Consider the following 25,390-nt stretch of genomic DNA (forward strand, 5'->3'; position numbering starts at 1 on the left):
GCCTCCTGGGGCAGGGATGCAACCCATTCCTGATTCCGCCACTCTGTCCTTGCAGCCTGACCTCTCATGGAGCCCCACCCAAGAGCCTCACAGTCGCCCCCAGTGTTAACCCTCCATATTTACCTGCACCCACCCACTTTCCAGCTCCCACTAAGTACGGGCACTCCCTCAGTGGCTCTTTGGGCACAAGCCCAGCAAGGAGGACCGAGGAAGCGATGCCCGCATGCCAACCTCCAGACCCCCTTAACTCAAGGGACGCCCCGAAGGGAAGGTAAGAACTGCTCGCGACCTTTCCGCTCAAGATTGAGAGACTGAACCCCAGGCCCGACTCCCAGTTGAGCTTATCTGTGTCCCCCACGTTCTCTACGGTGCACCCTGAGCTATGAATACCCTGGGGATACATGGCTGCCCGAACGCTCAACTCCGAGGTGGGGCGAGGTTCATGTTTATGAAAACCTGGTGCAAATGGTGGCAGCGTGATGTCACACAGCACCCGCTGAATATTCAGTGAGCGGGGAAGTCCCGGAGTGAGTGCTCGCTAATGACACGCTAATGTATTAAAATGAGGTTTCCAGACTTCCGCGGCCTGGAGTTTTGCGTTTCTTCACCGGAGAGCAGGGGCAAAAATTGGAAATCCTGATCTCGCTGGAGAAAATCACGTTTTCCTGGTTCACTCCGGATAACTGGGCGTTATCTACACAGATTTTCAGAAGAGTATTTGTGAGTGTGGAAGAAAATGCTGCCCCCTCCAAAACTGGCCCTGCAACATTTTCCAAATTAACCTCATGGCTCTGTAAATATTGCAGGCCACTGCCAGTTCAAGCATACCCCTCTCCCGTTTGCCAATCCCCACCCGGAGCTACCTACAGGCTGGTCCAGCATCCAATATCGCGGGCTGGAAGGCTACGTTATCCATTCAGGGCAGGCATGGAAATGAGGCCTGATCCTCATGGTGGATCTAACCAACCGGCCGCTTTAATAGGCGGGCAGCTGGTGGGCGTTCCCAATCCACTCACACGTGAGTCATTGAAATTTACAAACGTGGTTCGAAACATATATTGTATGACCCTCTTTTCTATACAAGTGGAGACTCTCTGCCTAAAGCACATGAGTCTACACTACCAGAGTAAGATCCTGCAGACATGATGGTGAACACTGAATGAACACAGTTAGTTCAAATTGGGCCCACATCGAGCAGCTCACCAAAGCACGTGAGACCTGACCATGGAAACGCTTGGGTGCAACTCCTTCAAATGGGAACAGCTCACTCCCAGCTTAATTTACACTAGAATTCAAAAATATCTCATGTTTCTCGCGCCTTGAAGATTACTGATTGCTTCACTGAAATCTAAATCTTGTATGATTTTCAAACACCCTCCTATCCCCCACACCCAACCCCCCATCCTACAATATCATTTAATGCAACAATTTTTACATTTTTAATCACAATTCTGAGAATTTGAATATATGACTTCACAACTTAAAAGGAATGTCAAATACCGAGTAGCTGAATTTAAACCCACACTCTCACAATCTCTCGCACACTCACACTCTCACAATCTCTCATACATTTACACTCACAATCTCTCACACATTCACACTCGCACAATCTCTCACACATTCACACTCTCACAATCTCTCTCACATTCACTCTCACAATCTCTCATACATTCACACTCGCACAATCTCTCGCACACTCACTCTCACAATCTCTCACACATTCACACTCTCACAATCTCTCTCACATTCACTCTCACAATCTCTCATACATTCACACTCGCACAATCTCTCGCACACTCACTCTCACAATCTCTCACACATTCACATTCACAATCTCTCATACATTTACACTCACAATCTCTCACACATTCACACTATCTCACACATTCACACTCACACAAACTCTCACACATTCACACACTTAGGATGTTACACATCCACACTCACAATCTCTCACATATTCACACACTCACGAAAGAGAAAATGCTGGAAAATCTCAGCAGGTCTGGCAGCATCTGTAGGGCGAGAAAAGAGCTAATGTTTCAAGTCCAATGACTCTCTTTGAGACCTGCTGAAATTTTCCAGCATTTTCTCTTTCGTTTCAGAATCCAGCATCCGCAGTAATTTGCTTTTATCCAGTTTTTTCACACACTCACGGTCTCTCAAACATTCACACACTCACAGTCTCTCAAACATTCACATGCTCACAATCTCTCGCACATTCACATTCACACAATCTCTCACATTCACATGCTCACAATCTCACACATTCACACTCACACAATCTCTTGCACATTCACACCCACAATCTCTCACACATTCACACACTCACAATCTCTGACACATTCACATGCTCACAATCTCTTGCACATTCACACTCACAGGGCGGGATTCTCTGATCCTGAGGCTAAGTGTTGACGCTGTCGAGAAACGGACCCTCAGGATCAGCGATTCTGACCCCTACAGGGGGCCAGCACGGTACTGGAGTGACCCACGCCACTCCAGCTGCCGATCCCGGCGTCAGATGGACGTCGCAGGTCTGCACATGCGCAGTGGGACCCACGCCAATACGCGCATGCGCAGTGGGACCGGCACGATTGCATGCATGTGCAGTGGCTCCCTTCCCCGCGCTGGTCCCGACGCAACATGGCGTAGGGCTACAGGGGCCGGCGCGGAACGAAAGAGGCCCCCAGCCCGAGAGGCCGGCCCACCGATCAGTAGTCTCAGATCGCGGGCCAGGCCACAGTGGAGGCCCCCCCCCCCGGGTCAGACCCCCCCCCTCCCCACAAGGCCGCCCCCAGATGCATGCACACCGAGGTCCCGCCGGGTAAGGCCACACGTGGACAGCGCCGGCGGGACTCGGATTTTTTGTGCAGCCGCTCGGCCCATCCCGGGCGGAGAATCGCTGGGCGGGGGAGGCCACGTAGAGCGGCCCGACCAGCAACCTGCCGGCGCCAATGGCGCTGATTCGCCGCTCTCCAGAGAATCGGCAGACCAGTGTCGGGGCGGCGTCGCGCGATTCGTGCCTGTCCCGGCGATTCTCCGGCCCGGCCTGGGCCGCGGGAATCCCACCCACAATCTCTCACACATTCACAATCTCTCACACATTCACAATCTCTCACACATTCACACTCTCACAATCTCGCACACATTCACACTCAATCTCTCACACATTCACACTCTCAATCTCTCACACATTCACACTCTCAATCTCTCACACATTCACACTCTCAATCTCTCGCACATTCACACTCTCAATCTCTCACACATTCACACTCTCAATCTCTCACACATTCACACTCTCAATCTCTCGCACATTCACACTCTCAATCTCTCACACATTCACACTCTCAATCTCTCACACATTCACACTCTCAATCTCTCACACATTCACACTCTCAATCTCTCACACATTCACACTCTCAATCTCTCACACATTCACACTCTCAATCTCTCGCACATTCACACTCTCAATCTCTCACACATTCACACTCTCAATCTCTCACACATTCACACTCTCAATCTCTCACACATTCACACTCTCAATCTCTCACACATTCACACTCTCAATCTCTCACACATTCACACTCTCAATCTCTCACACATTCACACTCTCAATCTCTCACACATTCACACTCTCAATCTCTCACACATTCACACTCTCAATCTCTCACACATTCACACTCTCAATCTCTCACACATTCACACTCTCAATCTCTCACACATTCACACTCTCAATCTCTCGCACATTCACACTCTCAATCTCTCACACATTCACACTCTCAATCTCTCACACATTCACACTCTCAATCTCTCGCACATTCACACTCTCAATCTCTTGCACATTCACACTCTCAATCTCTCGCACATTCACACTCTCACAATCTTTCGCACATTCACACTCTCACAATCTCTCACACATTCACTCTCACAATCTCTCACACATTCACACTCTCAATCTCTCACACATTCACACTCTCAATCTCTTGCACATTCACACTCTCAATCTCTCGCACATTCACACTCTCACAATCTCTCACACATTCACACTCTCACAATCTCTCACATATTCACACTCTAACAGTCTCTCACATTCACACTCAATCTCTCACATATTCACACTCTCACAACCTCTCGCACATTGTCACACTCAATATCTCGCACACATTCACTCTCACATTCTCTCGCACATTCACTCTTTCACAATCTCTTGCACATTCACACATTCACTCTCTCTCGCACATTTAAATGTTCACAGTCTCTCACATATTCACACACTCACAATCGCTTACAAATTCACACACTCACAATCTCTCACATTCACACGCTCACAATCTCTCACACATTCACACTCACACAATCTCTCACAAATTCATACTCACACAATCTCTCACACATTCACACTCCCACAATCTCTCACACATTCACACTCCCACAATCTCTCACACATTCACACTCCCACAATCTCTCACACATTTACACTCTCACAATCGCTCACACATTCACACTCCCACAATCTCTCACACATTCACACACTCACAATTTCTCACACATTCACTCTCATGATCTCAATGAAAATGAAACTTCATTTCAATATATTCTATTCTTGAAGGGTTTACATGTGTCCGTGTTTGTGTGAGGGTGACTGTGTGTGTATGTGTATGTAGGTCAATGTGTGAATGTGTTTGTGTGTGTACGTGTGTGTGAGTGTGTGTGAAGACGAGCGTGTGTATTTACGTCAATGTGTGTGTGTGAGGGTAACTGTGTGTGTTGGTCAATATTTGAATGTGTTTCTGTGTGTACGTGTGAGATGTGTGTGTATGAGGGCGAGTGTGTGTGTGTATTTATGTCAATGTGTGTGCGTGTGAGTATGAGGTTGTGTGTGTATGTAGGTCAATGTGTTTGTGCGTACATGTGAGAGTGTGTGTGTGAAGGCGGGTGTGTGCGTATTTAGGTCAATGTCTGTGCGTGTGAGGGTGGGTGTGCGTGTATTTAGGTCAATGTGAATGCGTGTGAGTATGAGGACGTGTGTGTATGTAGGTCACTGTGTGAATGTGTGTGTATGTGAGAGTGTGTGTATGAGCATGTATGTGGGTGTGTGTGTGTGTGTGTGTGTGTGCGAGGGTGTCTGTGAGGGGGCATGTGTGAGGGTGTATGTGAGGGTGAGTGTGTCAGGATATGTGTGAGTGAGGGTGTGTGTGAGAGAGTGTGCGTGTGAGAGTATGCTGAGGGTGAATGTGCATGGAGTAGGTGCGTGTGTGAGGATGTGTATGTCTAAGGGTATGTAAGTGAGGGTGTGTGTGTTTGGGTGAGTTTGTGAGGGTGTGTGTGAGGGTGAGGCTGTGTGTATGTTTGGGTGCATTTGTGAGGGTGTGTGTCTTTGTGTGTATGTAATTCAAAACCACTTATTAGTACCAACATCTCCAAATGTGTGCAAGCAGAAGCTTTTATTTTCCAAACAAGAAATTCAGGAAAGTGTTAAGTTTTCCAAGAACAGTAGTGCATGACAGTGGTTAAGTGGGTAATTTGGACTATATTCCTTTTTTTTTAATTTAGAGTACCCAATTCATTTTTTCCAATTAAGGGCCAATTTAGCATGGCCAATCCACCTAGCCTGAACAACTTTGGCTTGTGGGGGTGAAACCCACGCAAACACGGGGAGAATGTGCAAACTCCACACGGGCAGTGACCCAGAGCCGGGATCGAACCTGGGACCTCGACGCCGTGAGGCAGCAGGGCTAACCCACTGCGCCACCGTGCTGCCCTTGGACAGATATTCCTGACGCGTTGCTGACTTTTATTAGACACTCAGTGTGTCAGTGCAGTTTGCAGTTAGCAGGCTGTCTAAGTTCACATCAGTAAGTCATGATAAAGTGGACAGGCAATCAGTCAGGGTGTTAGATGCTACTGCCACGCAGCTACCCCATTAACAAAACCAATGAAATGATGTGCAGATGCTCAAGAAATCCCAGAGGAGACTCGTGAATCCTGATTTTAGCCTCAACAAATTTTCTTTAAAAAATTATCAAAACACAATTCTTAAGAATGACTAACGTTATTTATAACATTAAAGAGTAACTCATAGGTCATAAAAACTCGTAATCAAATTCAATTTTTGTCTCTAATATTCCATGCAAAGTGAAAACCTTTACAGAGACACACCTGTTAAGCAGACTCCCCTGGTGCTGTTACACAAATCCATGAATATTCGAACCTAAAGAAAAGTAACCAGAGTTGAAATAAAAATGTCACCGAAACACACTTTCAGAATTGCCTCCTCTCCAGCATCTGAAATTTGCTCGAGATATCGAAATGGCTTTGATTCCGCTACCCACCCACCCAGCACATCTTCAAAACAAGTTTCTCTTATTATCAAAGCTGCCAGTGACAGGCAGCTGGACTCCGACGTTGGAGCTCAGCAGTTGTGACAGCAGAATGTTTGTGGCTTGAACAATATTGGCAGCTGCAGTGGGCTCCGGTAATCCACCGCAGGGTCGGCTAGAGGCATTGGTCAATAGCCGAATGAGTCGGGTGTCGACTATTCATTAACTCGCAACCATTCTGCTGAAAGATAAAGTGAAAATGACAGTGGCAAGTGGAAATGGAAATGCTGCCTCCCTCCTGCGAAGTGAAAGTTGATCAGTACAGCAAGAACACAGACTGCCAGGCCTGCTGAGGTTATCCAGCATTTTCCCACAGTATGTTCCTTTTATTTAAGTTGTGAGTGTGACTATACAATCACCTTCACATCACTGTTAAATCCTTCTCCTTTGTTTCATATGCAAGGCACTTTATAAATGCAAGATGTGTGAGGACAAATTAAAAGACATTCTCCTTCTAACAATCAGCTCTGGATCTGATGTTTCAACTATTCCAACACTGTAGAAGGGCGCCCCAGCACTTCTTTAATATTATCAGATTTATTAATGCTATCGGGGCACAGTGGTTAACACTGTTGCCACACAGCGCCAGCGACTCAGGTTCAATTCCGGTCTCGGGTGACTTTGTGGAGTTTGCACTTTCTCCCCGTGTCTGCGTGGGTTTCCTCCGGGTTCTCCGGTTTCCTCCCACAGTCAAAAGATGTGCAGGTTAGGTGGAATGGCCATGTTAAACTTACCCTTTTGTGTCCAAAAGATGTGCGGGTTGGATGGGGTTACAGGGATAGGGTGGGCCTAGGTAGGGTGTGTCATGATATTCAAACACACACATCATGATAGACACACCAACAGACAAATCAGAACACACAACACCACAACCAATCACGGACAAGGACAGGGACAGTATAAAAGGACAAACACGACACCTGGTGGCCAGTATAGCTGGAGACCAGGACAAGGACAGACCTGTTACACTACACACTCAGGGAGACACAACGTGCAGAGTATCCATACCAAATTGTACATAGCAGTTGAAATAAAATAGAGTTGTACCAAATACAACTGTGTTGGTTCATCTGTGCATCAGAGCACCCAACACCACAGGGTGCACTTTTAGGTAGGGTGTACCTGCTGTCCTCTTCGGTGCAGACTCGAAGGGTTGAATAGCCTCCTTCTGCACTGTAGGGATTCTATGATTAAGAAATGTGAATATGGAGCGACTGAAAGAAGGGCAGGTGGCACTGACATTAAGCAGAGGGATGAATGTCAAAATTTTGCACAATATATTTTATGGTTTAATTATATGTTCATCCTGAGGTAAAAGTATTGCAATTAGGTTTTCTCCAGTAAGTTTTGCCAGAGCTTTTCATGCATTCATTTACAGAAGCTGCCAGAAAATTGAGAGTGGGATTGAATTTGTTAGTCTGTTAGTTTGCTGTCAGGAGTGGCTTTAGCCAGCTTAAAGTTGTTGGTCTGTGATTAAATAGATTCAGTCACAGTTTTATTCTACACTAAGTATTATCTATCATTTAATTCTCATATTTCCTTCCAATTTGCACTTGCTCCCTATCATGTTCATCAAACTATTTCAAAGTTATTCCTCCTTATCAAATCTGAATAGCAAATGGCAAATAAGAACATGAGAACTGGCGTAGACCATTCAGCCCCTCTAATTCAATTCCATCTATATTTTAATTCCATCTACCTGTCTTGGTTCCATAGCCATCCCGAACAAAACAAACTTCCTAACGCCCCTATACACGCCCACATACACACAGCCATATACACACCCACATACATGCCCCTATACACACCCATATACACACAGCCATATGCACACCCACATACACAGGTTGGTGTCTGTCAATTAATTTTTGAGAAGCTTCCACTTAACAGACATTAAGCTTCAATGTGCAGCAAATCTCTGGCTTCAGAGCATTTTAATCCAAGTAAACCTTCTAGAGTAAGTTATATTTGCACTTTTCCTGTTTGGATATTATGCCATACACCAACAGTCTAGTTTTGCAATCAATTAATTTCTGTAACAGCCGGTTTTGGACAAGGGGCGGAATTTTCCCAAAATTGCACCGAGTGCTAGGTGAGGGGAGAAAAGCTGTGTGAAGCCCACCGGCTTCACAGACCCCTTTCTTCACCTGACTAAACGGGACTCTGTGTAATTTCAGAGTGCTGGCGAGGATGACACGGCCAGCTGGGTGGGGGGGGGGGGGGGGGGGGGGGGGGGGGGCCTAAACACGTCGGCAATGCCAGAATTCTGAGATCAAAAAGGGTGCCCCCAATCTGAACATTAAATTCAAGCCACTCCCCACAACTGACATCAGAAACCCCCGCTACCCCCCCCCCACCCCCCCCCCCCCCCCCCCCCCCCCCAGCCAAGCACCGAGCCAGCTCCACTGCCACACACACAAAACGCTAAGATTATTGCACCTCCCCCACCATGCAAACATCAGAGCACTGCCCCTCCCTCACAGGTATCGCCATACCACCCCCCCTCCCCCCCCGGCATGCATCAGTGCAGCCCCTCCCCATCAATGGCACCGCCACCATCCCCCTTTACGTGCACCCCCCCCACACAAGCATTGCCCCCCAAAAGAGGAACATCGCCAATGATGCTCCCCAGTGTGACCACCCCTAGCACCTCCAGCTTGGCACTGCCACCCTGGAACCATCGCCCTGCCGGGGGCCATACCTCACTCAGCACCCCCGGCACGGTCATCACGACTGGTTTTCGTTTTTGAAGACCATTGATGATTCTCAGAGGCGTGACAATGTGCCAGGTGGGTGTGAGGATAAGGCTTGGGCAGAAGTTGCTGCTTCAAGGTCGCTCTGAACCTGATTACGTAACTGAGGGGGATTGGGGAAGATCTCAAACTGAAATCTCGCCGGCACAAATCCCATTTTTGACCACTCGCAAGATTTAGCGGCCATTACAGGATTTGCGGCTGCAACTAACAGGGCCGTTAAATGGTGGCCAGGATGATTACTGTTATTCGTTGAGCAGCTGAGACGTAAAGCATCAGTTAATATTTACATTGATAATATTTAGTTCTCGTAATTTCATTATGACAATACAAAATATGCCTTAAACATTGAAGTCTGCAGTAACTGTCTCCATGGCTCCCTCTCACGTGTCCTTGATGAATACATGTTTAAAATGGTACTTTTCTCTATCCTGCCTCAGAATATTTCATTTTCTTTGGATCTGAGTTATCAGCTTTTAGATCATTTACAATACACAACATTTTGATGTGATTATCTGCTCTTTAAACGTCTTCAGATATTCAGTAGTCATTTGGCAGTGGGTTATCCAGGGTTACACGGAAAGGTAATTGACTTCTATTCAAAATTAGCCAAATTGGTCCAGATAAAATGTTGTTATGTTTTACATCCCCTTATTAAGCAGTGGAATTTGTATCTGTATTATATTGACAATTAAAAGCTTGGTTCAAGCAATATGTTGGTTCTTAGTAATGTTTGATAGCTGTGCTTCACCAACTGGAAGAGCACTGGGGAGAAGCGAACTGTTCTTAACACAGGGGCAGTAATGCTCATTGAGTAAAATCAATGGTTTTGAAAGACAAGGTCAGCGTGTTAAAATATCACAGTGCCATTTAAATTCCAATGTTCTTTGACAAAGGGACTTGTCACAGAGCATTTGCTTCTTGTGGTTACTGTTAAAAATATAATACTCGATTGAACCATCATTATAATTGCAAACTAAAGTTGAAGTTTGCAACGCTAAAGTGCACAAATATAATCATCTTTATCAGTGTCACAAGCAGGCTTACACTAATGCTGTAATGAAGTTACCGTGAAAAGCCCCTAGTCGCCACACTCCGGCGCCAGTTCGGGTACACAGCGGAGAATTCAGAATGTCCAATTCACCTAAAAAGCATGTATTTCAGGACTTGTGGGAGGAAACCAGAGTTCCCGGAGGAAATCCACGCAGACACAGGGAGAACATGCAGACGGTGACCCAAGCCAGGAATTGAACCCAGGTCCCTGGGGCTGTGAAGCAACGGTGCTAACTATTGTGCTACCGTGCCACCCATGATTGTTCCCACAGGTCAGGATTACATTCTTCCCTGTTTCGGTGAAAGTAACATTTATTTTGTATCCGGAAACCACTGAACTGCATTAAGACTGAAAAGCCTCCAGGGGGCGGTGGCGTAGTGGTAATGGCGCTGCCCTAGTAATCCAGGGGACTCCGGGCAATGATCTGGGTCCCGGATTTGAATCCCACCACGGCAGATGGTGACATTTCAATAGATATTCCACACGGTAGCATAGTGATTAGCACAATTGCTTCACAGCTCCAGGGTCCCAGGTTCGATTCCGGCTTGGGTCACTGTCTGTGCGGAGTCTGCACGTCCTCCCCGTGTGTGCGTGGGTTTCCTCCCACAGTCCAAAGATGTGCAGGTTAGGTGGATTGGCCATGTTAAATTGTCCTTAGTGTCCAAAATTGCCCTTAGTGATGGGTGGGGTTACTGGGTTATGGGGATAGGGTAGAGGTGTTGACCTTGGGTAGGGTGCTCTTTCCAAGAGCCGGTGCAGACTCGATGGGCCGAATGGCCTCCTTCTGCACTGTAAATTCTATGAAATTCAGAAGTTTAATGATTACTGATCCCTTTTAGGGAAAGAAATCCGCCATCCTTGTCAGGCCTACATGTGACTCCAGACCCTCTGAACTGCCCCAGCAAACCACTCAGTTCAAGGGAAACCTAAGCCCACCTGCCCACCTATCCCCATAACCCCGCCTAACGTACAGGTCAATTGTACCATGGCCAATCCACCTAACCTGCACATCTTTGGACTGGGGAAGGAAACAGGAGGACCTGGAGGAAACCCACACAGACACGGGGAGAAAGTGCAAACACCGCACAGACAGTTGCCCGAAGCCGGAATTGAACCTGGGTCCCTGGCGTTGTGAGGCAACTGTGCTAATCACTGTGTCACCGTGCCGCCCTCGTTGTTTATGGGACCATTCTGTGCACAACTTGGCTGCAGCGTTGTTGCAACATTGCAACAGAAACTACACTTCAGAATAAGGTACTTCCTCAGCTGCAGAGCATTTGGCCATTTAATGGATGAAATAAATACAATCTTCCGTTCTTTTTCTCTTTCTTTCTTCTGCGTCATTGTCTCTTTAAAATGAACAGGGTAGATTTGGATTTTCACGGCGTGGCAGGTATTCAGAGGGAACAGATCGCCTGCTCTTTCTAGAGTCTATCTGATTATCACTCCACATGGTGTTGTCTATACGGATAAGATTGAGTCTACATTTTGACCTCTATGATTAACAATGGTGAAGAGATGTTCAGCGGTAATGTTTAATTGCTCAAAGAAAGCCACAACTGGAAGTCCAACACAACAAAAAACAAGGATAATGATTGATTTTCCTATTTTAACGACATCCACCACATATTTCTGTTTTTAACCTGAACATCAGTCTAAATTGCTTTGCCTTTTTTGCCAAACCTAAATGATAAACATCATATTCCATACACAAGTTACATTTTGTCTAAGGTAGTATCAGTTAATACTGAGCAAAGTAAGTAGCTGGTTAGCTCAGATGGTTAGCTGGCTGGGTGTGTGGTTTAGAATAACGTCAACAGCACAGGACCATTCGGCCCATTGAGTCTGCGCCGACCCTCTGAAAGAGCATCCTACCTATGCCTACTTCCCTGCAACCCAACCTAACCGTTGAAAACGAAGGGATAATTTAGAATGGCAATTCCACCTAACCTGCATATTTTTGGAGGGGGAAACCCACGCAGACGGGGAGAACGTACAAACTCCATACAAACAGTCACCCAAGGCCGGGATTGATCCCCGGTCCCTGCCGCTGTGAGGCAGCGGTGCTAAACATTATGTCACCGTGCCGCCTATTCCAATCCTTGTTCAATCCCTGTTCTGGCTGAGGGAGTCTTGTGGGCTGCCTCCTCGCTCTGCCCCATGGCAAAGTCACAGAATTAATTGTGATTTGACATCCCTCTAATTAATCAAGGATGCTACCTGAAGATGATCAACCTGGTGCCAATTCTGAAGCTAACACTATAAAACGTGACAAATGACATGATCGTAAAGACAACATACTGGGCCAGAACATCTGCTGGAGTGTTAAGGAAGGAACCCAGCAGGTTGGACGGAACCCAGCAGCTCAATCTCCAGAGTGAATCCTTCATTGCTGATCCTGCTGTTTGGAACATATGCGTGATCCCCACCCCCCTTCACTAGTAGTGTATGTGGTAAAATATAAATAACCTGCAGCCTGAAAGTATAGTCAGTGTATGGGACTCAGTCTCTTATTCCAGGACTCGACAGAAAAAATGTTGCTCAGTGCATTGTCAAACTCGGGGGCGAAACTCGGGGGCAAACTCGGGTGGGTCGCGGGCGGTTGTCGGGAGGGTCACGGAGCCGTCCGTCGCGGCGCTTCCGATCGCGCAAATCTGCACGCCACAGCAGCCGGCTGTTAATAATGCCAGCGCAATGGGCCTTCAAAATGGCCGCGAACATGTAAAAAAAATGCAGCTGCACTGCGCATGCTGTAATTGAAAATATGGAAAGATGTGTCATTTGAAACATGGAAGTCTGGCAATATCTGGTCTGAGAGAAACATAAGAGGATACAGGGAAAGATCTCATGAAGGGTTAACAGCAGCTGCAAAGGGCAGGATTATAAAATGCAGATTCCTTCTTCCAAACAGGCTTAGCAAACAAACAGGATTTTTGTAAGAAGCTAAAAACGATGGCTCACACCTTCACTGAAATTAACCCTCTTAGTAAGCATCTGGAAAAGCATGGATGAGGGTTTCAGTTGAGTTAGATGATAAATGTAAACCTTTCAAGTTATAACCAAGTGGATTTTTAGCATTATGCTAAAAGCGATGATTCACACCTTCATTGAAGTAAAATCAGCAGATAGAAAAGAATGACTAGGGAGACAAATATATAGATGTGAAGCTCTGCTGACATCAGGTAAATTAAAAGAAAATTGGGGACTATCAGTCTACGAGAAACATAATTTAAAGCTTAAAGCCAAAATCAAAGTCAAAATTATGAGCTGGGGACACAATTGGAAATTGAAACGATAGAAATGACAGGGATCAATATTCACACGTCTCTTGAAATCAAAGCATTTTGAACATCACAAAGGACACAATGTAATCAGATCTATGGGCTGAGGCCATGCCCAAAATGAATACATAGTCGTGTTAGAAAATTTCAGATTAAAGGTACCTTTTACAATCCAAGTGAAATAAAAGTTACTTTACAATAAAGTCATAAAAACGTAATAACTGTTAGAAAAATATATAAACCCTGAGAAAGGGGCAGAGAAGCAGAGAGGCGGAGAAGCAGAGAAGGAACAAGAGAAGCAAGCAGAGTCAGCTTACAGTCAGCTCGGTCATGGGAAAAGGACAGAGAAAAGCAGCCGAGCTAAAACAGCTAATACATCTAAGGAAGACTAGAATTTAAAGAGGAGGCAGAGTCAGCTCAGAGTCAGTTCAGGGACAGCCAGCAGAGCCAGCTCTCACAGCTCGGTACATGGCAAAGATAGGACATAGCAACCGAGCAGAACAGCGAATACATCCAAAGAAGACCAGATTTTAAAAAGAAGATTGATTGTCAAGTTGGGCCTGAAGGTCCCTTCAACCAACCAGAAGGATCCAGAAGCAAGATCTTTTTGCTTTTCTGTAAAGACAGTGATTGTAGCTTTTAAAAGAAAAAATATAATAATAAAATAATTTAAAAGTTTTAACCTGAAACAGTGGTTATTTATTAGTCTACTTTACTTACATAGCAATGCGGGACCCAGGATCGATGCTACTAAGTGGTAAGTAGATGAAATCTTCTGTGAAGGTATGGGTTATACCGGGGGATAACTTGAAAACATAGTTTGACCTGAATAGCACCCACCGAAGCCTGCATAGGAGTCAGGGAGTGAGAATCCCTGTTCACCATTTAGAATGTCGGCCCTTTTTGGTGTAGGGGGACTTCTAAGAATAGTGGTGAGTTTTCAACAACAATGCATGCCCAATCATTGGCGGGCATGCGCAAACTATGCACATGCGCGCCTATGATCGGGCACGCATGCACAGTGCGGCCGCTTTTTTTTCAACGGTCACAACTTTTTGTTTTACAAGTTCGGGGTGGGGGGTTTATTCATTTTATTCATTTATTTTATTCATTTAATTTTAATTTTTTTCATTTATTTTATTCATTTTATTTTTATTTTTTTTACAAGTTCGGGGGGGTTTATTTGATAAAATTTCACAGGGAAAAAATGCAGAATTTTGGACAGATGAAGACTCCATACATTCCGACACCGGAAGGCTTCACCTTCATCCAACAGGTTCCATTGGAGGAGCGTGTACGAGGGCCAAAGGGACCCAAAACCATTTCCTCCATTTTTGTCAGCAGCAAACAAGGTAAGAGAAAATGGTGGGTCGCGCAGGTCGGCCGGCGTGGGTCAGAAAGGTCGGCCGGGTTGGGTCCCGAAGGTTGGCCGGTTGGTAAAAATGGGTCCCCGGAAAAAAAGTTTGAAGAACACTGGTGTAGAGGACAGGGAAATTGGTCGGGATTCAATCGACCCCCTCCCCCCTCACCGTTTTCCAGCAGCGGAGGCATGTCACCATTGACCACCGGTGGATGTCCCAGTGTCGCCAATGTCTATGCCGTTTTGTGTGGTTCGCCCATCCCACCGCTAGGGAACCCGCTCCCGGTGATCGCCTTTAGCAGGACTGGAAGCTTTAGAACTCGCTCCTCAAAGCTGCCGCTAATTTTATTTAAATCATTCTCAAAACATGGGCTGAATGATATTCTTTGTTGTTATACCCCCGGTATAACCCATACCTTCACAGTTTGATATAGGCCAGTGTTTTACGGCTGGATATCGATCTACTGAATCATAGAATCCCTACAGTGCAGAAGAAGGCCATTCGACCCATCAAGTATGTACTGACCGTCTGAAAGAGCACCCCACCTAGGCCTACTCTGCTGCCCTATCCCCACAACCTCATCTAACCTTCACATCCCTGGACACTAAGGGGCAATTTTATCATGGCCAATCCACCTAGCCTGCACACCTTTGGACTGTCAGAGGAAACCGAAGCACCCGGAGGAAACCCACGTTGACACGGGGAGAAAGTGCAAACGTCACACAGAGAGTCACCCAAGGCCAGAATCGAACCCGGGTCCCCGGTGCTATGAGGCAGCAGTGCTAACCACTGTGCCACCATGCTGCCCCGGCAGTAGAAGGCATCCTGATGATTCACAATAGTTTTATTGTGATACTAGAGTTCAGCACAAACACTGGTTTCTGTGGTGATATGCATGTGAGTAATATTATTGATGGCTGGTGGTGTGACCTCCAACCAGCAGGTGGCTGTACAGACCACCATGTGGTCTCAAGACAGTGGTCATAAGACAGTGGTCATGTGACAAGGTACTCAGATATAAGTGGGGACAAATCTGGTGATCCTCAGATGATAATAAGATGTACAAGAGGACAGACGTGCACTAGGGCTAGTTCCAGAGGAGTAAAAAGAAACTCCATGATAACTTGCTCTGTAACAGATCGTTATCTTACCACATGTGATTTAATAAAGATCCTGATTTGGACAAGTCTCAAGTCATTTGGTAGACTCCTTGCTAGACATCGAACACCGAAAATAACAGTTTCCATTCTTCCCTTCTGGATCCTCTCCCTGTCCAGTGTCCCAGTTCTCAGGTACAAGATTCAATGAGCATCGCCTACTCTCAACTCACTCTGAAGCAAGACCTGGTGTACATTTAAAGGGACCTGCATTTCTAACATTGTCAACCAGTTCAGAGACAACCACACTGATGCGAAACTGGAGTCGCATATAGGCCAGATCAAGTACAGATGACTAACTTCCATCCCTAAGGGACTGCAGTGAATGAGTTGAGTTTAGTACAACGGTTTGATGACCACTGGTGGAAGGGTCTGGTACATAAGGTGTTAATGTGAGCCTGAGTACAGTACCACCCACACAGTGAGCAGTCATTTTGCTGACATCAGTGTTTTATTCTGATGGTTTATCAAACAAATTCAATCTAAATTTACACAAACATTCACAGCAGGATTTGAAATTTAGAAAAGGTGGGCATGAGAAGCCACCAGTTGAGATCTTAGTGCCAAAGAGGCATTCTTATGTCAGAATGATTAAAATGTATTAAAAGAACATATGATTATATCAGAAACTTTGGCTTTCTTTTCTGCACTGTGTCTCCTAGAGGCGTTGGCTCTGAATGAGAAGCAAATCCATAGTGGCCAGTGGCCCTTTGGTACCTTAATGGTCGTTCAACATACGGGCAGGTTATTGAGACACTGTACAATGAAACCAAATTCTGTTTCAATCAACGTCCAGTATAGGTTAAAGCAAATTATTGCAGATGCTGGAATCTGAACCAAAAAGAGAAAATGATGGTAAATCTCAGCGGGTCTGGCAGCATCCGTGGAGAGAGAACAGCGCTAACGTTTCAGGTCTGGATGACTCTTTGTCAGAGCTCAGTATGGGTTCAGGAGAAAATTTTAAAAATTGTTTTTGATGCCCACCTTATCCCCCACCCCCACCCCCAGGTCACACAGAGGTCAATTGTAACAGTCTGATCTCTTCACACATTCAAAGAATTTCATAGAATTTACAGTGCAGAAGGAGGCCATTCGGCCCATCGAGTCTGCACCGGCTCTTGGAAAGAGCACCCAACCCAAGGTCCACACCTTGGGCAATTTTGGACAATATGGACAATTTAGCATGGCCAATCCACCTAACCTGCACATCTTTGGACTGTGGGAGGAAACTGGAGCACAGACAGTGACCCAAGCCAGGAATCGAACCTGGGACCCTGGAGCTGTGAAACAATTGTGCTATCCACAATGCTACCGTGCTGCCCACTGCCCACATCTTCCCTACTGAGTAGTACTTCGCTCCTGTATGCTTCACCCGATGCCTGTGTCTATGTGTTTACACTGTGCATCTTATGTTTGCCATATTATGTATTTTCTTTTCATGTACGGAATGATCTGTCTGAACTGTACACAGAACAATACTTTTCACTGTACCTCGGTACACGTGCCAATAAACATATCCAATCCAGCCCACTCCGATGGAGTTCAAGCAGAACAGACCAGCGACCATCCTGGTGTGTGCGGTTGTGGTGATTGTCCGTTCCAGGGCAACAGAGTGGAGTAAGGGTCACCTAGCCCGGGCAGCCGATCGGGACTCAGAGTGGGAACTCACCTGAGGAGAAGGAGATCTCCTGGGCAGAGACATTCTAGAAATAGCTGCTAACTTGCTGCTGCTCAACCTGACTTGTTAATAAATCCCTTGTCGTTCACTGGTTCAGTGCAATAACTTACATGGATTAAGCCACTGAAATTGTATGAGATCAAAATCACTCTCCTAAATTTAATCCAGATGTGGAACTTAAAGATTCAATGCAAACTGATTAATGACCATTGGAATCCCAATGTGCTTAAATGCCGTTCAGGAAAAAATATCTCGAATGGCCAACAAAACACAATTCAGGAATTAGTTTGCCTTAGAATGATAGGACTGGATTTTTCACTGGGACCCAGATATTAGGGGTCCTGAGCCCACCCATGTCGTCAGCAACCCAATGGTGTAAGCTTCTCGGAGGTAGCCTCCTAATTGGCTGTCTTCATGTCCTGTTAGGAACGCAAGGCAGACACCCCACACTGCAAGCCCAATCAGAGGGTGTGCAAGCCCTGTCAGGGCAACAGTCTCACCATGAGGCCTGCGCGCTGCCGAGGCAGACTGGCGACTGCGTGGGGGCCTCATCCCGGAGGCTGCCTGCATAGAAGTTATGAAGTAAAGAGACCTGAGTTTGTACGGCCATCGGGCTGGAGTGGAAACTGCTGCGGCCTAGTGCCAGGTGGGCCTGTGGCCTTTCATCCCAAGGGCCTCGCCATCGGGGCATGGAAGCTTCTGGTACTGATGGTCCCCTGACCTTCAGCCGTCCACTGCCTTGATGGCGGACGAGTTCCGTCAGTGGAAGAAGTGTTCAGAACCAGGGGCGAAATTCTCCCCCAACGGCGCGATGTCCGCCAACTGGCGCCAAACACGGCGCCAATCAGACGGGCATCGCGCCGGCCCAAAGGTGCGGAATGCTCCGCATCTTTGGCGGCCTAGCCCCAACATTGAGGGGCTAGGCCGACGCCGGAGTGATTTCCGCCCCACCAGCTGGCGGAAATGGCGTTTGTTGCCCCGCCAGCTGGCGCGGAAATGCGGCGCATGCACGGGAGCGTCAGCGGCCGCTGACAGTTTCCCGCGCATGCGCAGTGGGGAGATTCTCTCCCGCCTCCGCCATGGTGGAGGCCGTAGCGGAGGCGGAAGGGAAAGAGTGCCCCCACGGCACAGGCCCGCCCGCGGAGCGGTGGGCCCCGATCGCGGGCCAGGCCACCGTGGGGGCACCCCCCGGGGTCAGATCGCCCCGCGCCCCCCCCAGGACCCTGGAGCCCGCCCACGCCGCCTGGTCCCGCCAGTAAATACCAGGTTTGATTTACGCCGGCGGGACAGGCAATTTCTGGGCGGGACTTCGGCCCATCCGGGCCGGAGAATCCAGCGGGGGTCCCGCCAACCAGCGCGGCCCGATTCCCGTCCCTACCCAATCTCCGGTACCGGAGACTTCGGCGGGGGCGGGGGCGGGATTCACGGCGGCCTACGGCCATTCTCCAACCCGGCGGGGGGTCGGAGAATGACGCCCCAGATCTTCCCTATTTTCCTGATATTCCCATTTCCACAGGGCCAGGAAAATCCAGCCCACAGAATAAAAATAGCAGATACAGAAGGTGGCCATTTGACCTGTCGTGCCTATGTCAGCTCTCTGCACAAGTTCCGCAATTAGTCCTTGTCATAACCCCCACGAGGACCAAGGGGAAAACCATCATTGATCTCCCATGGGACTCAGAGAGTACGAGCTTCCCAGATAGGGGCAGAGGCCACCCATCTGGGCTGGTTGTGAACTAAAATAAAAGCAGGGCCAGCAAGGACTATACAGGGAGCGATATGCAGAACTCTATAAATAGTTAAATAAAAACTATATTAATTTACCGCCAGCTTCCTCTGAGTTACCAAAGTCCCATTCCCCTGTCCTTTCCCCGAGGCCCAGTGTTTTATTCACGTATTTTAAGTATTTATCCAATTACTATTTGGAAGTTACTACTGAACCTGCTTCAGGCCGTACATTCCAGATTGTAAAAACTCTCTGCTTTAAAAAGATTTCCCCTCATCTCACCTCTGGCTCTCTTTGCCAATTACCCCAAATATACCTCTTGGTATTGACCCTTCTGCCACTGGAAACAGTTTCTCCTTTTTTGCTCTATCACAACTGTGCATGATTTTGAAAACCTCCTAGTTAAAATCTTCCTTTAACCCTCTTTGTTCAGAGGAGAATATGCCCAGCTTCTTCAATCTCTCCGCAATACTAGCATCCTTGGTACGCTTCACATACTTCCTAAAGTGTGGCGCCTTGACTTGAACAATTAGATTATAATATATGCTCCTGAATAAAGTGCACATTAAAACGTACATCTGATAACCCAGAATCATCATAGGTTTTATAACTTCATAATCCAACCAGTTGATTTCATTTTCTAATTCAAATTGTATTCGTTCTGGAAATGAACTTATTTTCCCCATAATTGAAACCAAAATGCTGCAGATACTGGAACCATTTGGCCCTTAAACTCCCTCGATTAACTTTGTTGGAGGTAGTTGCAATTACATAATGCATTCCTTTTGTTTATGATTGGCATTGTTCAAGGTGCATCGAGTGTCAATGTTTTAAATTGAATATGTGTCGGGCATGTTTTTTATAAAACATCCAGATTATTTCCTGATGATATGCATTGGAATAAAGTGCAATAAACTGTGCTTCAGTTGGGAGGAATATTTAACAGATTGTTTGGCAGCGTTTACAATTCCTTGAAGCATTCTTGTGATCAATTCATTCTTTATGAGCACTGTTCGACTTAAAGTATACCCAGTTGAAATCATATTGTATCGACCATTGTTGCAAAGAACCCCATAATTTGTATGTACTGAACAAAAAATGAGTGAATATCCCCTACATCAGTCACTGACTAAAAGGTTACTGACACTGATAATTACCAGACCTGAGTTTCTTTGGTAAGTTTAAAAACAATCAATATGCAAACGCAACAATTTCATATATATCGCTGGGAGGTAAGTGTAAGTAGAACAGCAGAAATCGTCCGACGACATGGAAGTATTCATGGGCATTGCTGGCCCCTCGCAGGTTACTGACCAATTTGAGAATTAATAATGGCACACGCTGTTCAGACATTATTATTTCAGCGAAGTCTGGCCCATCTCAGTGCCTACTGGTATATATCTGAATCTCAGCTTTGTACTAAACTCCCTTAATTACCTCCTGCATCTAATTTTCAAAATGCTAGTTAATCCTCAATGCGGAGAAGTGTGAGGCGATGCATTTTGGTAGGATGAACATGGAGAGACAATATAAAATAAGGGGTAACATTCTAAAAGGGGTGCAGGAGCAGAGGGACCTGGGTGTATATGTGCATAGATCACTGAAGATGGCAGGATAGATGGAGAGGGATGTTAATAAAGTAGATAGTATTCTGGGCTTTATTAATAGGTGCATAGAATACAATGGTACTCGGTAGCATAGTGGTTAGCACAGTTGCTTCATAGCTTCAGGGTTCCATGTTTGATTCCTGGCTTGGATCACTGTCTGTGCGGAGTTTGCACGTTCTCCCCATGTCTGCGTCGGTTTCCTCCGGGTGCTCCGGTTTCCTCTCACAGTTCAAAGATGTGCAGGTTAGGTGGATTGACCATGCTAAATTGCCCTAAGTGTCCAAAAAGGTTGGGAAGGGTTACTGGGTTATGGGGATAGGGTGCAGGTGTGGGCTTAGGTAGGGTGCTCTTTCCAAGGGCCGGTGCAGACTCGATGGGCCGAATAGCCTCCTTCTGCATTGTAAATTCTATGATTCTATGATAAGAGCAAGGAGGTAATGCTGAACTTATACAAGACACTAGTTAGACTTCAGCCGGAATATTGCGTACAGTTCTGGGCACCACACTATAGGAAGAATGTAAATGCATTGAAGAGCGTGCAGGAGAGGTTTACAAGAATGGTTCCAGGGACGAGAGGTTGGGACTGTTCTCCTGAGAGAGAAGAAGGCTGACAGGAAATTTGATAGAGGTTTTCAGAATTATAGGGGGCTGAACAGAGTAGAAGGGGAGAAACTTTTCCAGCCCAAAAAAGGATCAAGAACGCGAGGGCACATATTTAAAGTGATTTGCAAAAGAAGGAAATGTGATGCGAGAAAAATCTTTTCACACAGTGAGTGGTTGGGGTCTGGAATGCACTGGCTGGAAGTATAAGAACATAAGAACATAAGAACTAGGAGCAGGAGTAGGCCATCTGGCCCCTCGAGCCTGCTCCGCCATTCAATGAGATCATGGCTGATCTTTTGTGGACTCAGCTCCACTTTCCGGCCCGAACACCATAACCCTTAATCCCTTTATTCTTCAAAAATCTATCTATCTTTATCTTAAAAACATTTAATGAAGGAGCCTCTACTGCTTCACTGCGTATGGTGGAGGCAGGTTCAGTGGAGGCATTTAAGAGGGCATTAGATGATTACTTGAATAGAAACAATGTGCAGGGGTATGGGGGGAAAGGCAGGGGAGTGGCACTAAGTCAAAATGCTCGTTTGGAGAGCCAGTGTAGACTCGATGGGCCGAATGGTCTCCTTCTGCACCGTAGCAATTTTGTGATTTTTGTGATTTCTGTTATTCAAGATGCTAGTTATGTTTTGTGGCCAATATTCTTTGGCCTTTTCTGAGAATTTTCACCTGCAACTCAAAGCCTAGGGGGTAGGGGTGGGGGGGGGTGGGGGGGGGGGGGGGGTGGGGGGATTTTCCAGCCCATTGGCCAGCGGTGGGTTCTTCTGATCCTGCCCCTGCCAATGAGGTTTCTCATTTTATGCACCCCCGCCGCCGGGAAACCAGCTTACACGTTTTATCTCAGGCCAAACAATTATTTGATTATTTTTACACTGGCGAGTAACAGTACTAACTATCAGCTGCTAAACATGGTCTTGAATATTCAGAGTCCCCAAACGCATAATTGATTCAATGTTAACAGCTGCCTGTGATTGGCAGATGGGAATTTCAGAATACTTGGAACCAACATGGACTGACAGAGGGGGCAGCACGGTGGCACAGTGGGTAGCATTGCTGCCTCACGGCGCCGAGGTCCCAGGTTCGATCCTGGCTCTGGGTCACTAGCCATGTGGAGTTTGCACATTCTCCCCGTGTTTGCGTAGGTTTTGCCCCCACAACCCAAAGATGTGCAGGCTAGGTGGATTGGCCACACTAAATTGCCCCTTAATTGGAAAAAATGAATTGGGTACTCTAAATTTATTTTGAAAAAGTAAAATGAAACATGGACAGACAGAGTAAGGGGCGTAAAATAATTTATATTCGTGAGGCCGTTAAGGAAGAGGAAATTTGCTCTGCCCATTTCATGCAGCAAAGATTATGGTCCTCCCTGTCACAACATCCAAATCCCTTTTAAATGACTGCAAGGTTTTTCCCACCCAAAAATCCATTCAGAAAATCAATTATTGATTGCTTGATATCCAAGATCCATCTTCCAGCAGTTTGAGCTCCAATGTTGAAAATCTATAGAGATCGTAGAGTAGGCGTCCAGGTGTATATTTTTCTAAATCCCTTAATCTTCTTGTCTCTTCCTCATTCACCATCTTCCAAGATCGAAGAATCCAATTTCCTCATTATAGTTTAACATTCTAACACTGGCCATAAGTCTCATGTCCAGGAGGCCAAAGTCCAAAGACTTGATTGAATTTCTGGTGGGGTTGTCGCTGGACCAGTAATCCAGCCGCCCAAGCGAATGTTCTGGGGGCGTAGGTCCAAATCCCACCATGACAACTGGTGCAATTTAAATTCAATCAATGAAATCTTGTCAAAATGTCGTTAATGGCTATGAAAAAGTGAACCCATCTAGTTCCTTAATGTCGTTTAGGGAAGGAAATCTGCCGTCCTTACCTGGCCTGTCCTACATGTGACTCCAGACCCATAGCAATGTGGTTGACACTTAACTGTCTGCTCAAGGACAATTAGGGATGGGCAACAAATGCTGGTCTTGCCAGGGACACACAATCCATAAAAGAATCCAGTTTTTTAAAAACTGGGAGCAGGAATAAAGCTTTCCATTCACTCAAAGTTACCACATAATTTGCTGTTTTTTTACAAGTTATTTATTTTCTGCATTTCTGGTACATTTGGTTTGCTGTGCTCCCTACTTTGTTTCTGAGGGATTGGATATAACTAGAATTCACTGTGCTTACCGGGATCCTTGAGTAAGTCATCATCATGATGGTGTCCTCGGCTTCCTCCCGCCCCTTGGACTCTTGGTGGCTTCTCTTGTTGCGGTTCCTCTGCTCGCTCGTCTCGGGGTGGTCCCGCTCCTGGTTCAGGCGCGAGATAAGGTCCATGGGCCATGTCCCAGAGGCAGACAGCTCCTCCAGGCGGCCCTCCAGAGCTTCCAGCTTGGGTCTCACCTGGCTGCATTTCACAAAGAGGTAAAGCAGCGCGCCGCAGTTGAGGAGGGTGAGCAGCAGGAGTCCTACCTGGAACACGGTTCCTCTCACTGAGCTGCCCTGCCCTGCTCGCAAAGTCATCTTTCAATGTCCCGGGAGGGCTCGGGGGAAGGTCAGAGAGATGGGATTCCGAGGCTGGTCAATTCCCCTCCCCCCACCCCGCCAAATCACCCTCAGATCTGAAGAAAAGCGGTTCAATATTCGACCCTCTGGACGCAAGAGGGTTTTATGGCTTTGACTGACGCCTGATTTACATGCAGTTTCGTCCTTTCTCTTCTGTGGCTGCTTTTTTCTTTTGGAGACTAATCATATTCACTCCATTCATGCCCCACGTGCATGAGTTACAAACATGACATTCAGAGACAAGGGACTGACTTACATTGAACACTTGCAGGGCAATCTGACTCAGTTTGTGCACCCTTTGTTGCCACAATGACAAACTGCACTTCCCGACTTCCAATCACAGGAATGAAGGATTTGCATTTTCCGTTGCCCGAAATAAAGCAATTAGCTGCAAATTTTGGCGCAGTGGGTAGCACTGCTACCTCACAGAGCCAGGGACCCGGGTTCAATTCCACTTTGGGTGACTGTGTGTGGAGTTTGCACATTCTCCCCGTGACTGCGTGGGTTTCCTCCTCAGGTTCCCTCCCACAATCCAAAGATGTGCAGGTTAGGTGGATTGCCCATGCCAAATTGCCGCTTCGTGTCCAGAGATGCGCAGGTTGGGTGGGGATACGGCGTGGGAGTGGGCCTGGGTAAGGCGTTCTTTTGGAGGTCCGTGCAGATTCGATGGGCTGAATGGCTTCCTTCTGCACTGTCGGGATTCTCTGATTCGATGAAAAAGAAGCAAGTCCCTCATAATATGCTGCTGAATCCCCAGTCATAACCATTCTAGTCCTAGGGATGTCCTCCAATATCCCTGATTATTCTGTTGTAGCTCTGGTAATATTCCATGATATTCCCTAATGAGACCCCTCTGTATTACCTATACTTTCCCATTGCATCTTATATCTTGCAGTGTCCCTGCAATTGCCCTGCTATAACTCTGTTAATATCCTGCTGTAGTGATCATAGATGCTGTAACACCCTCATATTATCCCCGATGCTGTCCTCTGATGATCAAAAGTAGCTCCAGAGATTGAGGGGCAGTTTGGTGAGTGTGAGGGGGGGGGGGTTGTTCTTACAAAGATTGCTGTGGAACTCTGCCCTGTTCCCTCCACAGCCCCGAATTGAAGAACCGAGCAGTTGTTCTCCAGGAACCAGGCAAATTGTAAAATTGTAAAACTCTAGGATCAGTCTGGTGTATTATGTGTTTTGGAAGTCCATACCTGGAATGC

The 25,390-nt window shown here is 46.6% G+C and overlaps 1 protein-coding gene across 3 annotated transcripts in view; it reads right to left on the reverse strand.

The window, feature by feature from the left end:
- gldn (gliomedin) overlaps positions 1-24,396 on the reverse strand; it is a 69,463-nt gene extending 45,067 nt beyond the window's left edge. Inside the window, exons 1-2 of one of the 3 annotated variants that reach the window (XM_072470621.1) lie at positions 23,802-24,396; positions 6,163-6,214 (exon numbers count right to left, since the gene is read on the reverse strand). In XM_072470621.1, the coding sequence (XP_072326722.1) occupies positions 6,163-6,214; positions 23,802-24,134 (385 nt within the window). In that variant the 5' untranslated portion in view covers positions 24,135-24,396. Of the gene's footprint in view, positions 1-6,162; positions 6,215-6,339; positions 6,423-23,801 lie in introns of those variants that run through there. The other 2 variants (XM_072470620.1, XM_072470622.1) reach the window with 2 other exon arrangements.
- Positions 24,397-25,390: the final 994 nt, after the last annotated feature.

Source organism: Scyliorhinus torazame, chromosome 12, assembly GCF_047496885.1.
Source record: "Scyliorhinus torazame isolate Kashiwa2021f chromosome 12, sScyTor2.1, whole genome shotgun sequence".
Taxonomy (NCBI): domain Eukaryota; kingdom Metazoa; phylum Chordata; class Chondrichthyes; order Carcharhiniformes; family Scyliorhinidae; genus Scyliorhinus; species Scyliorhinus torazame.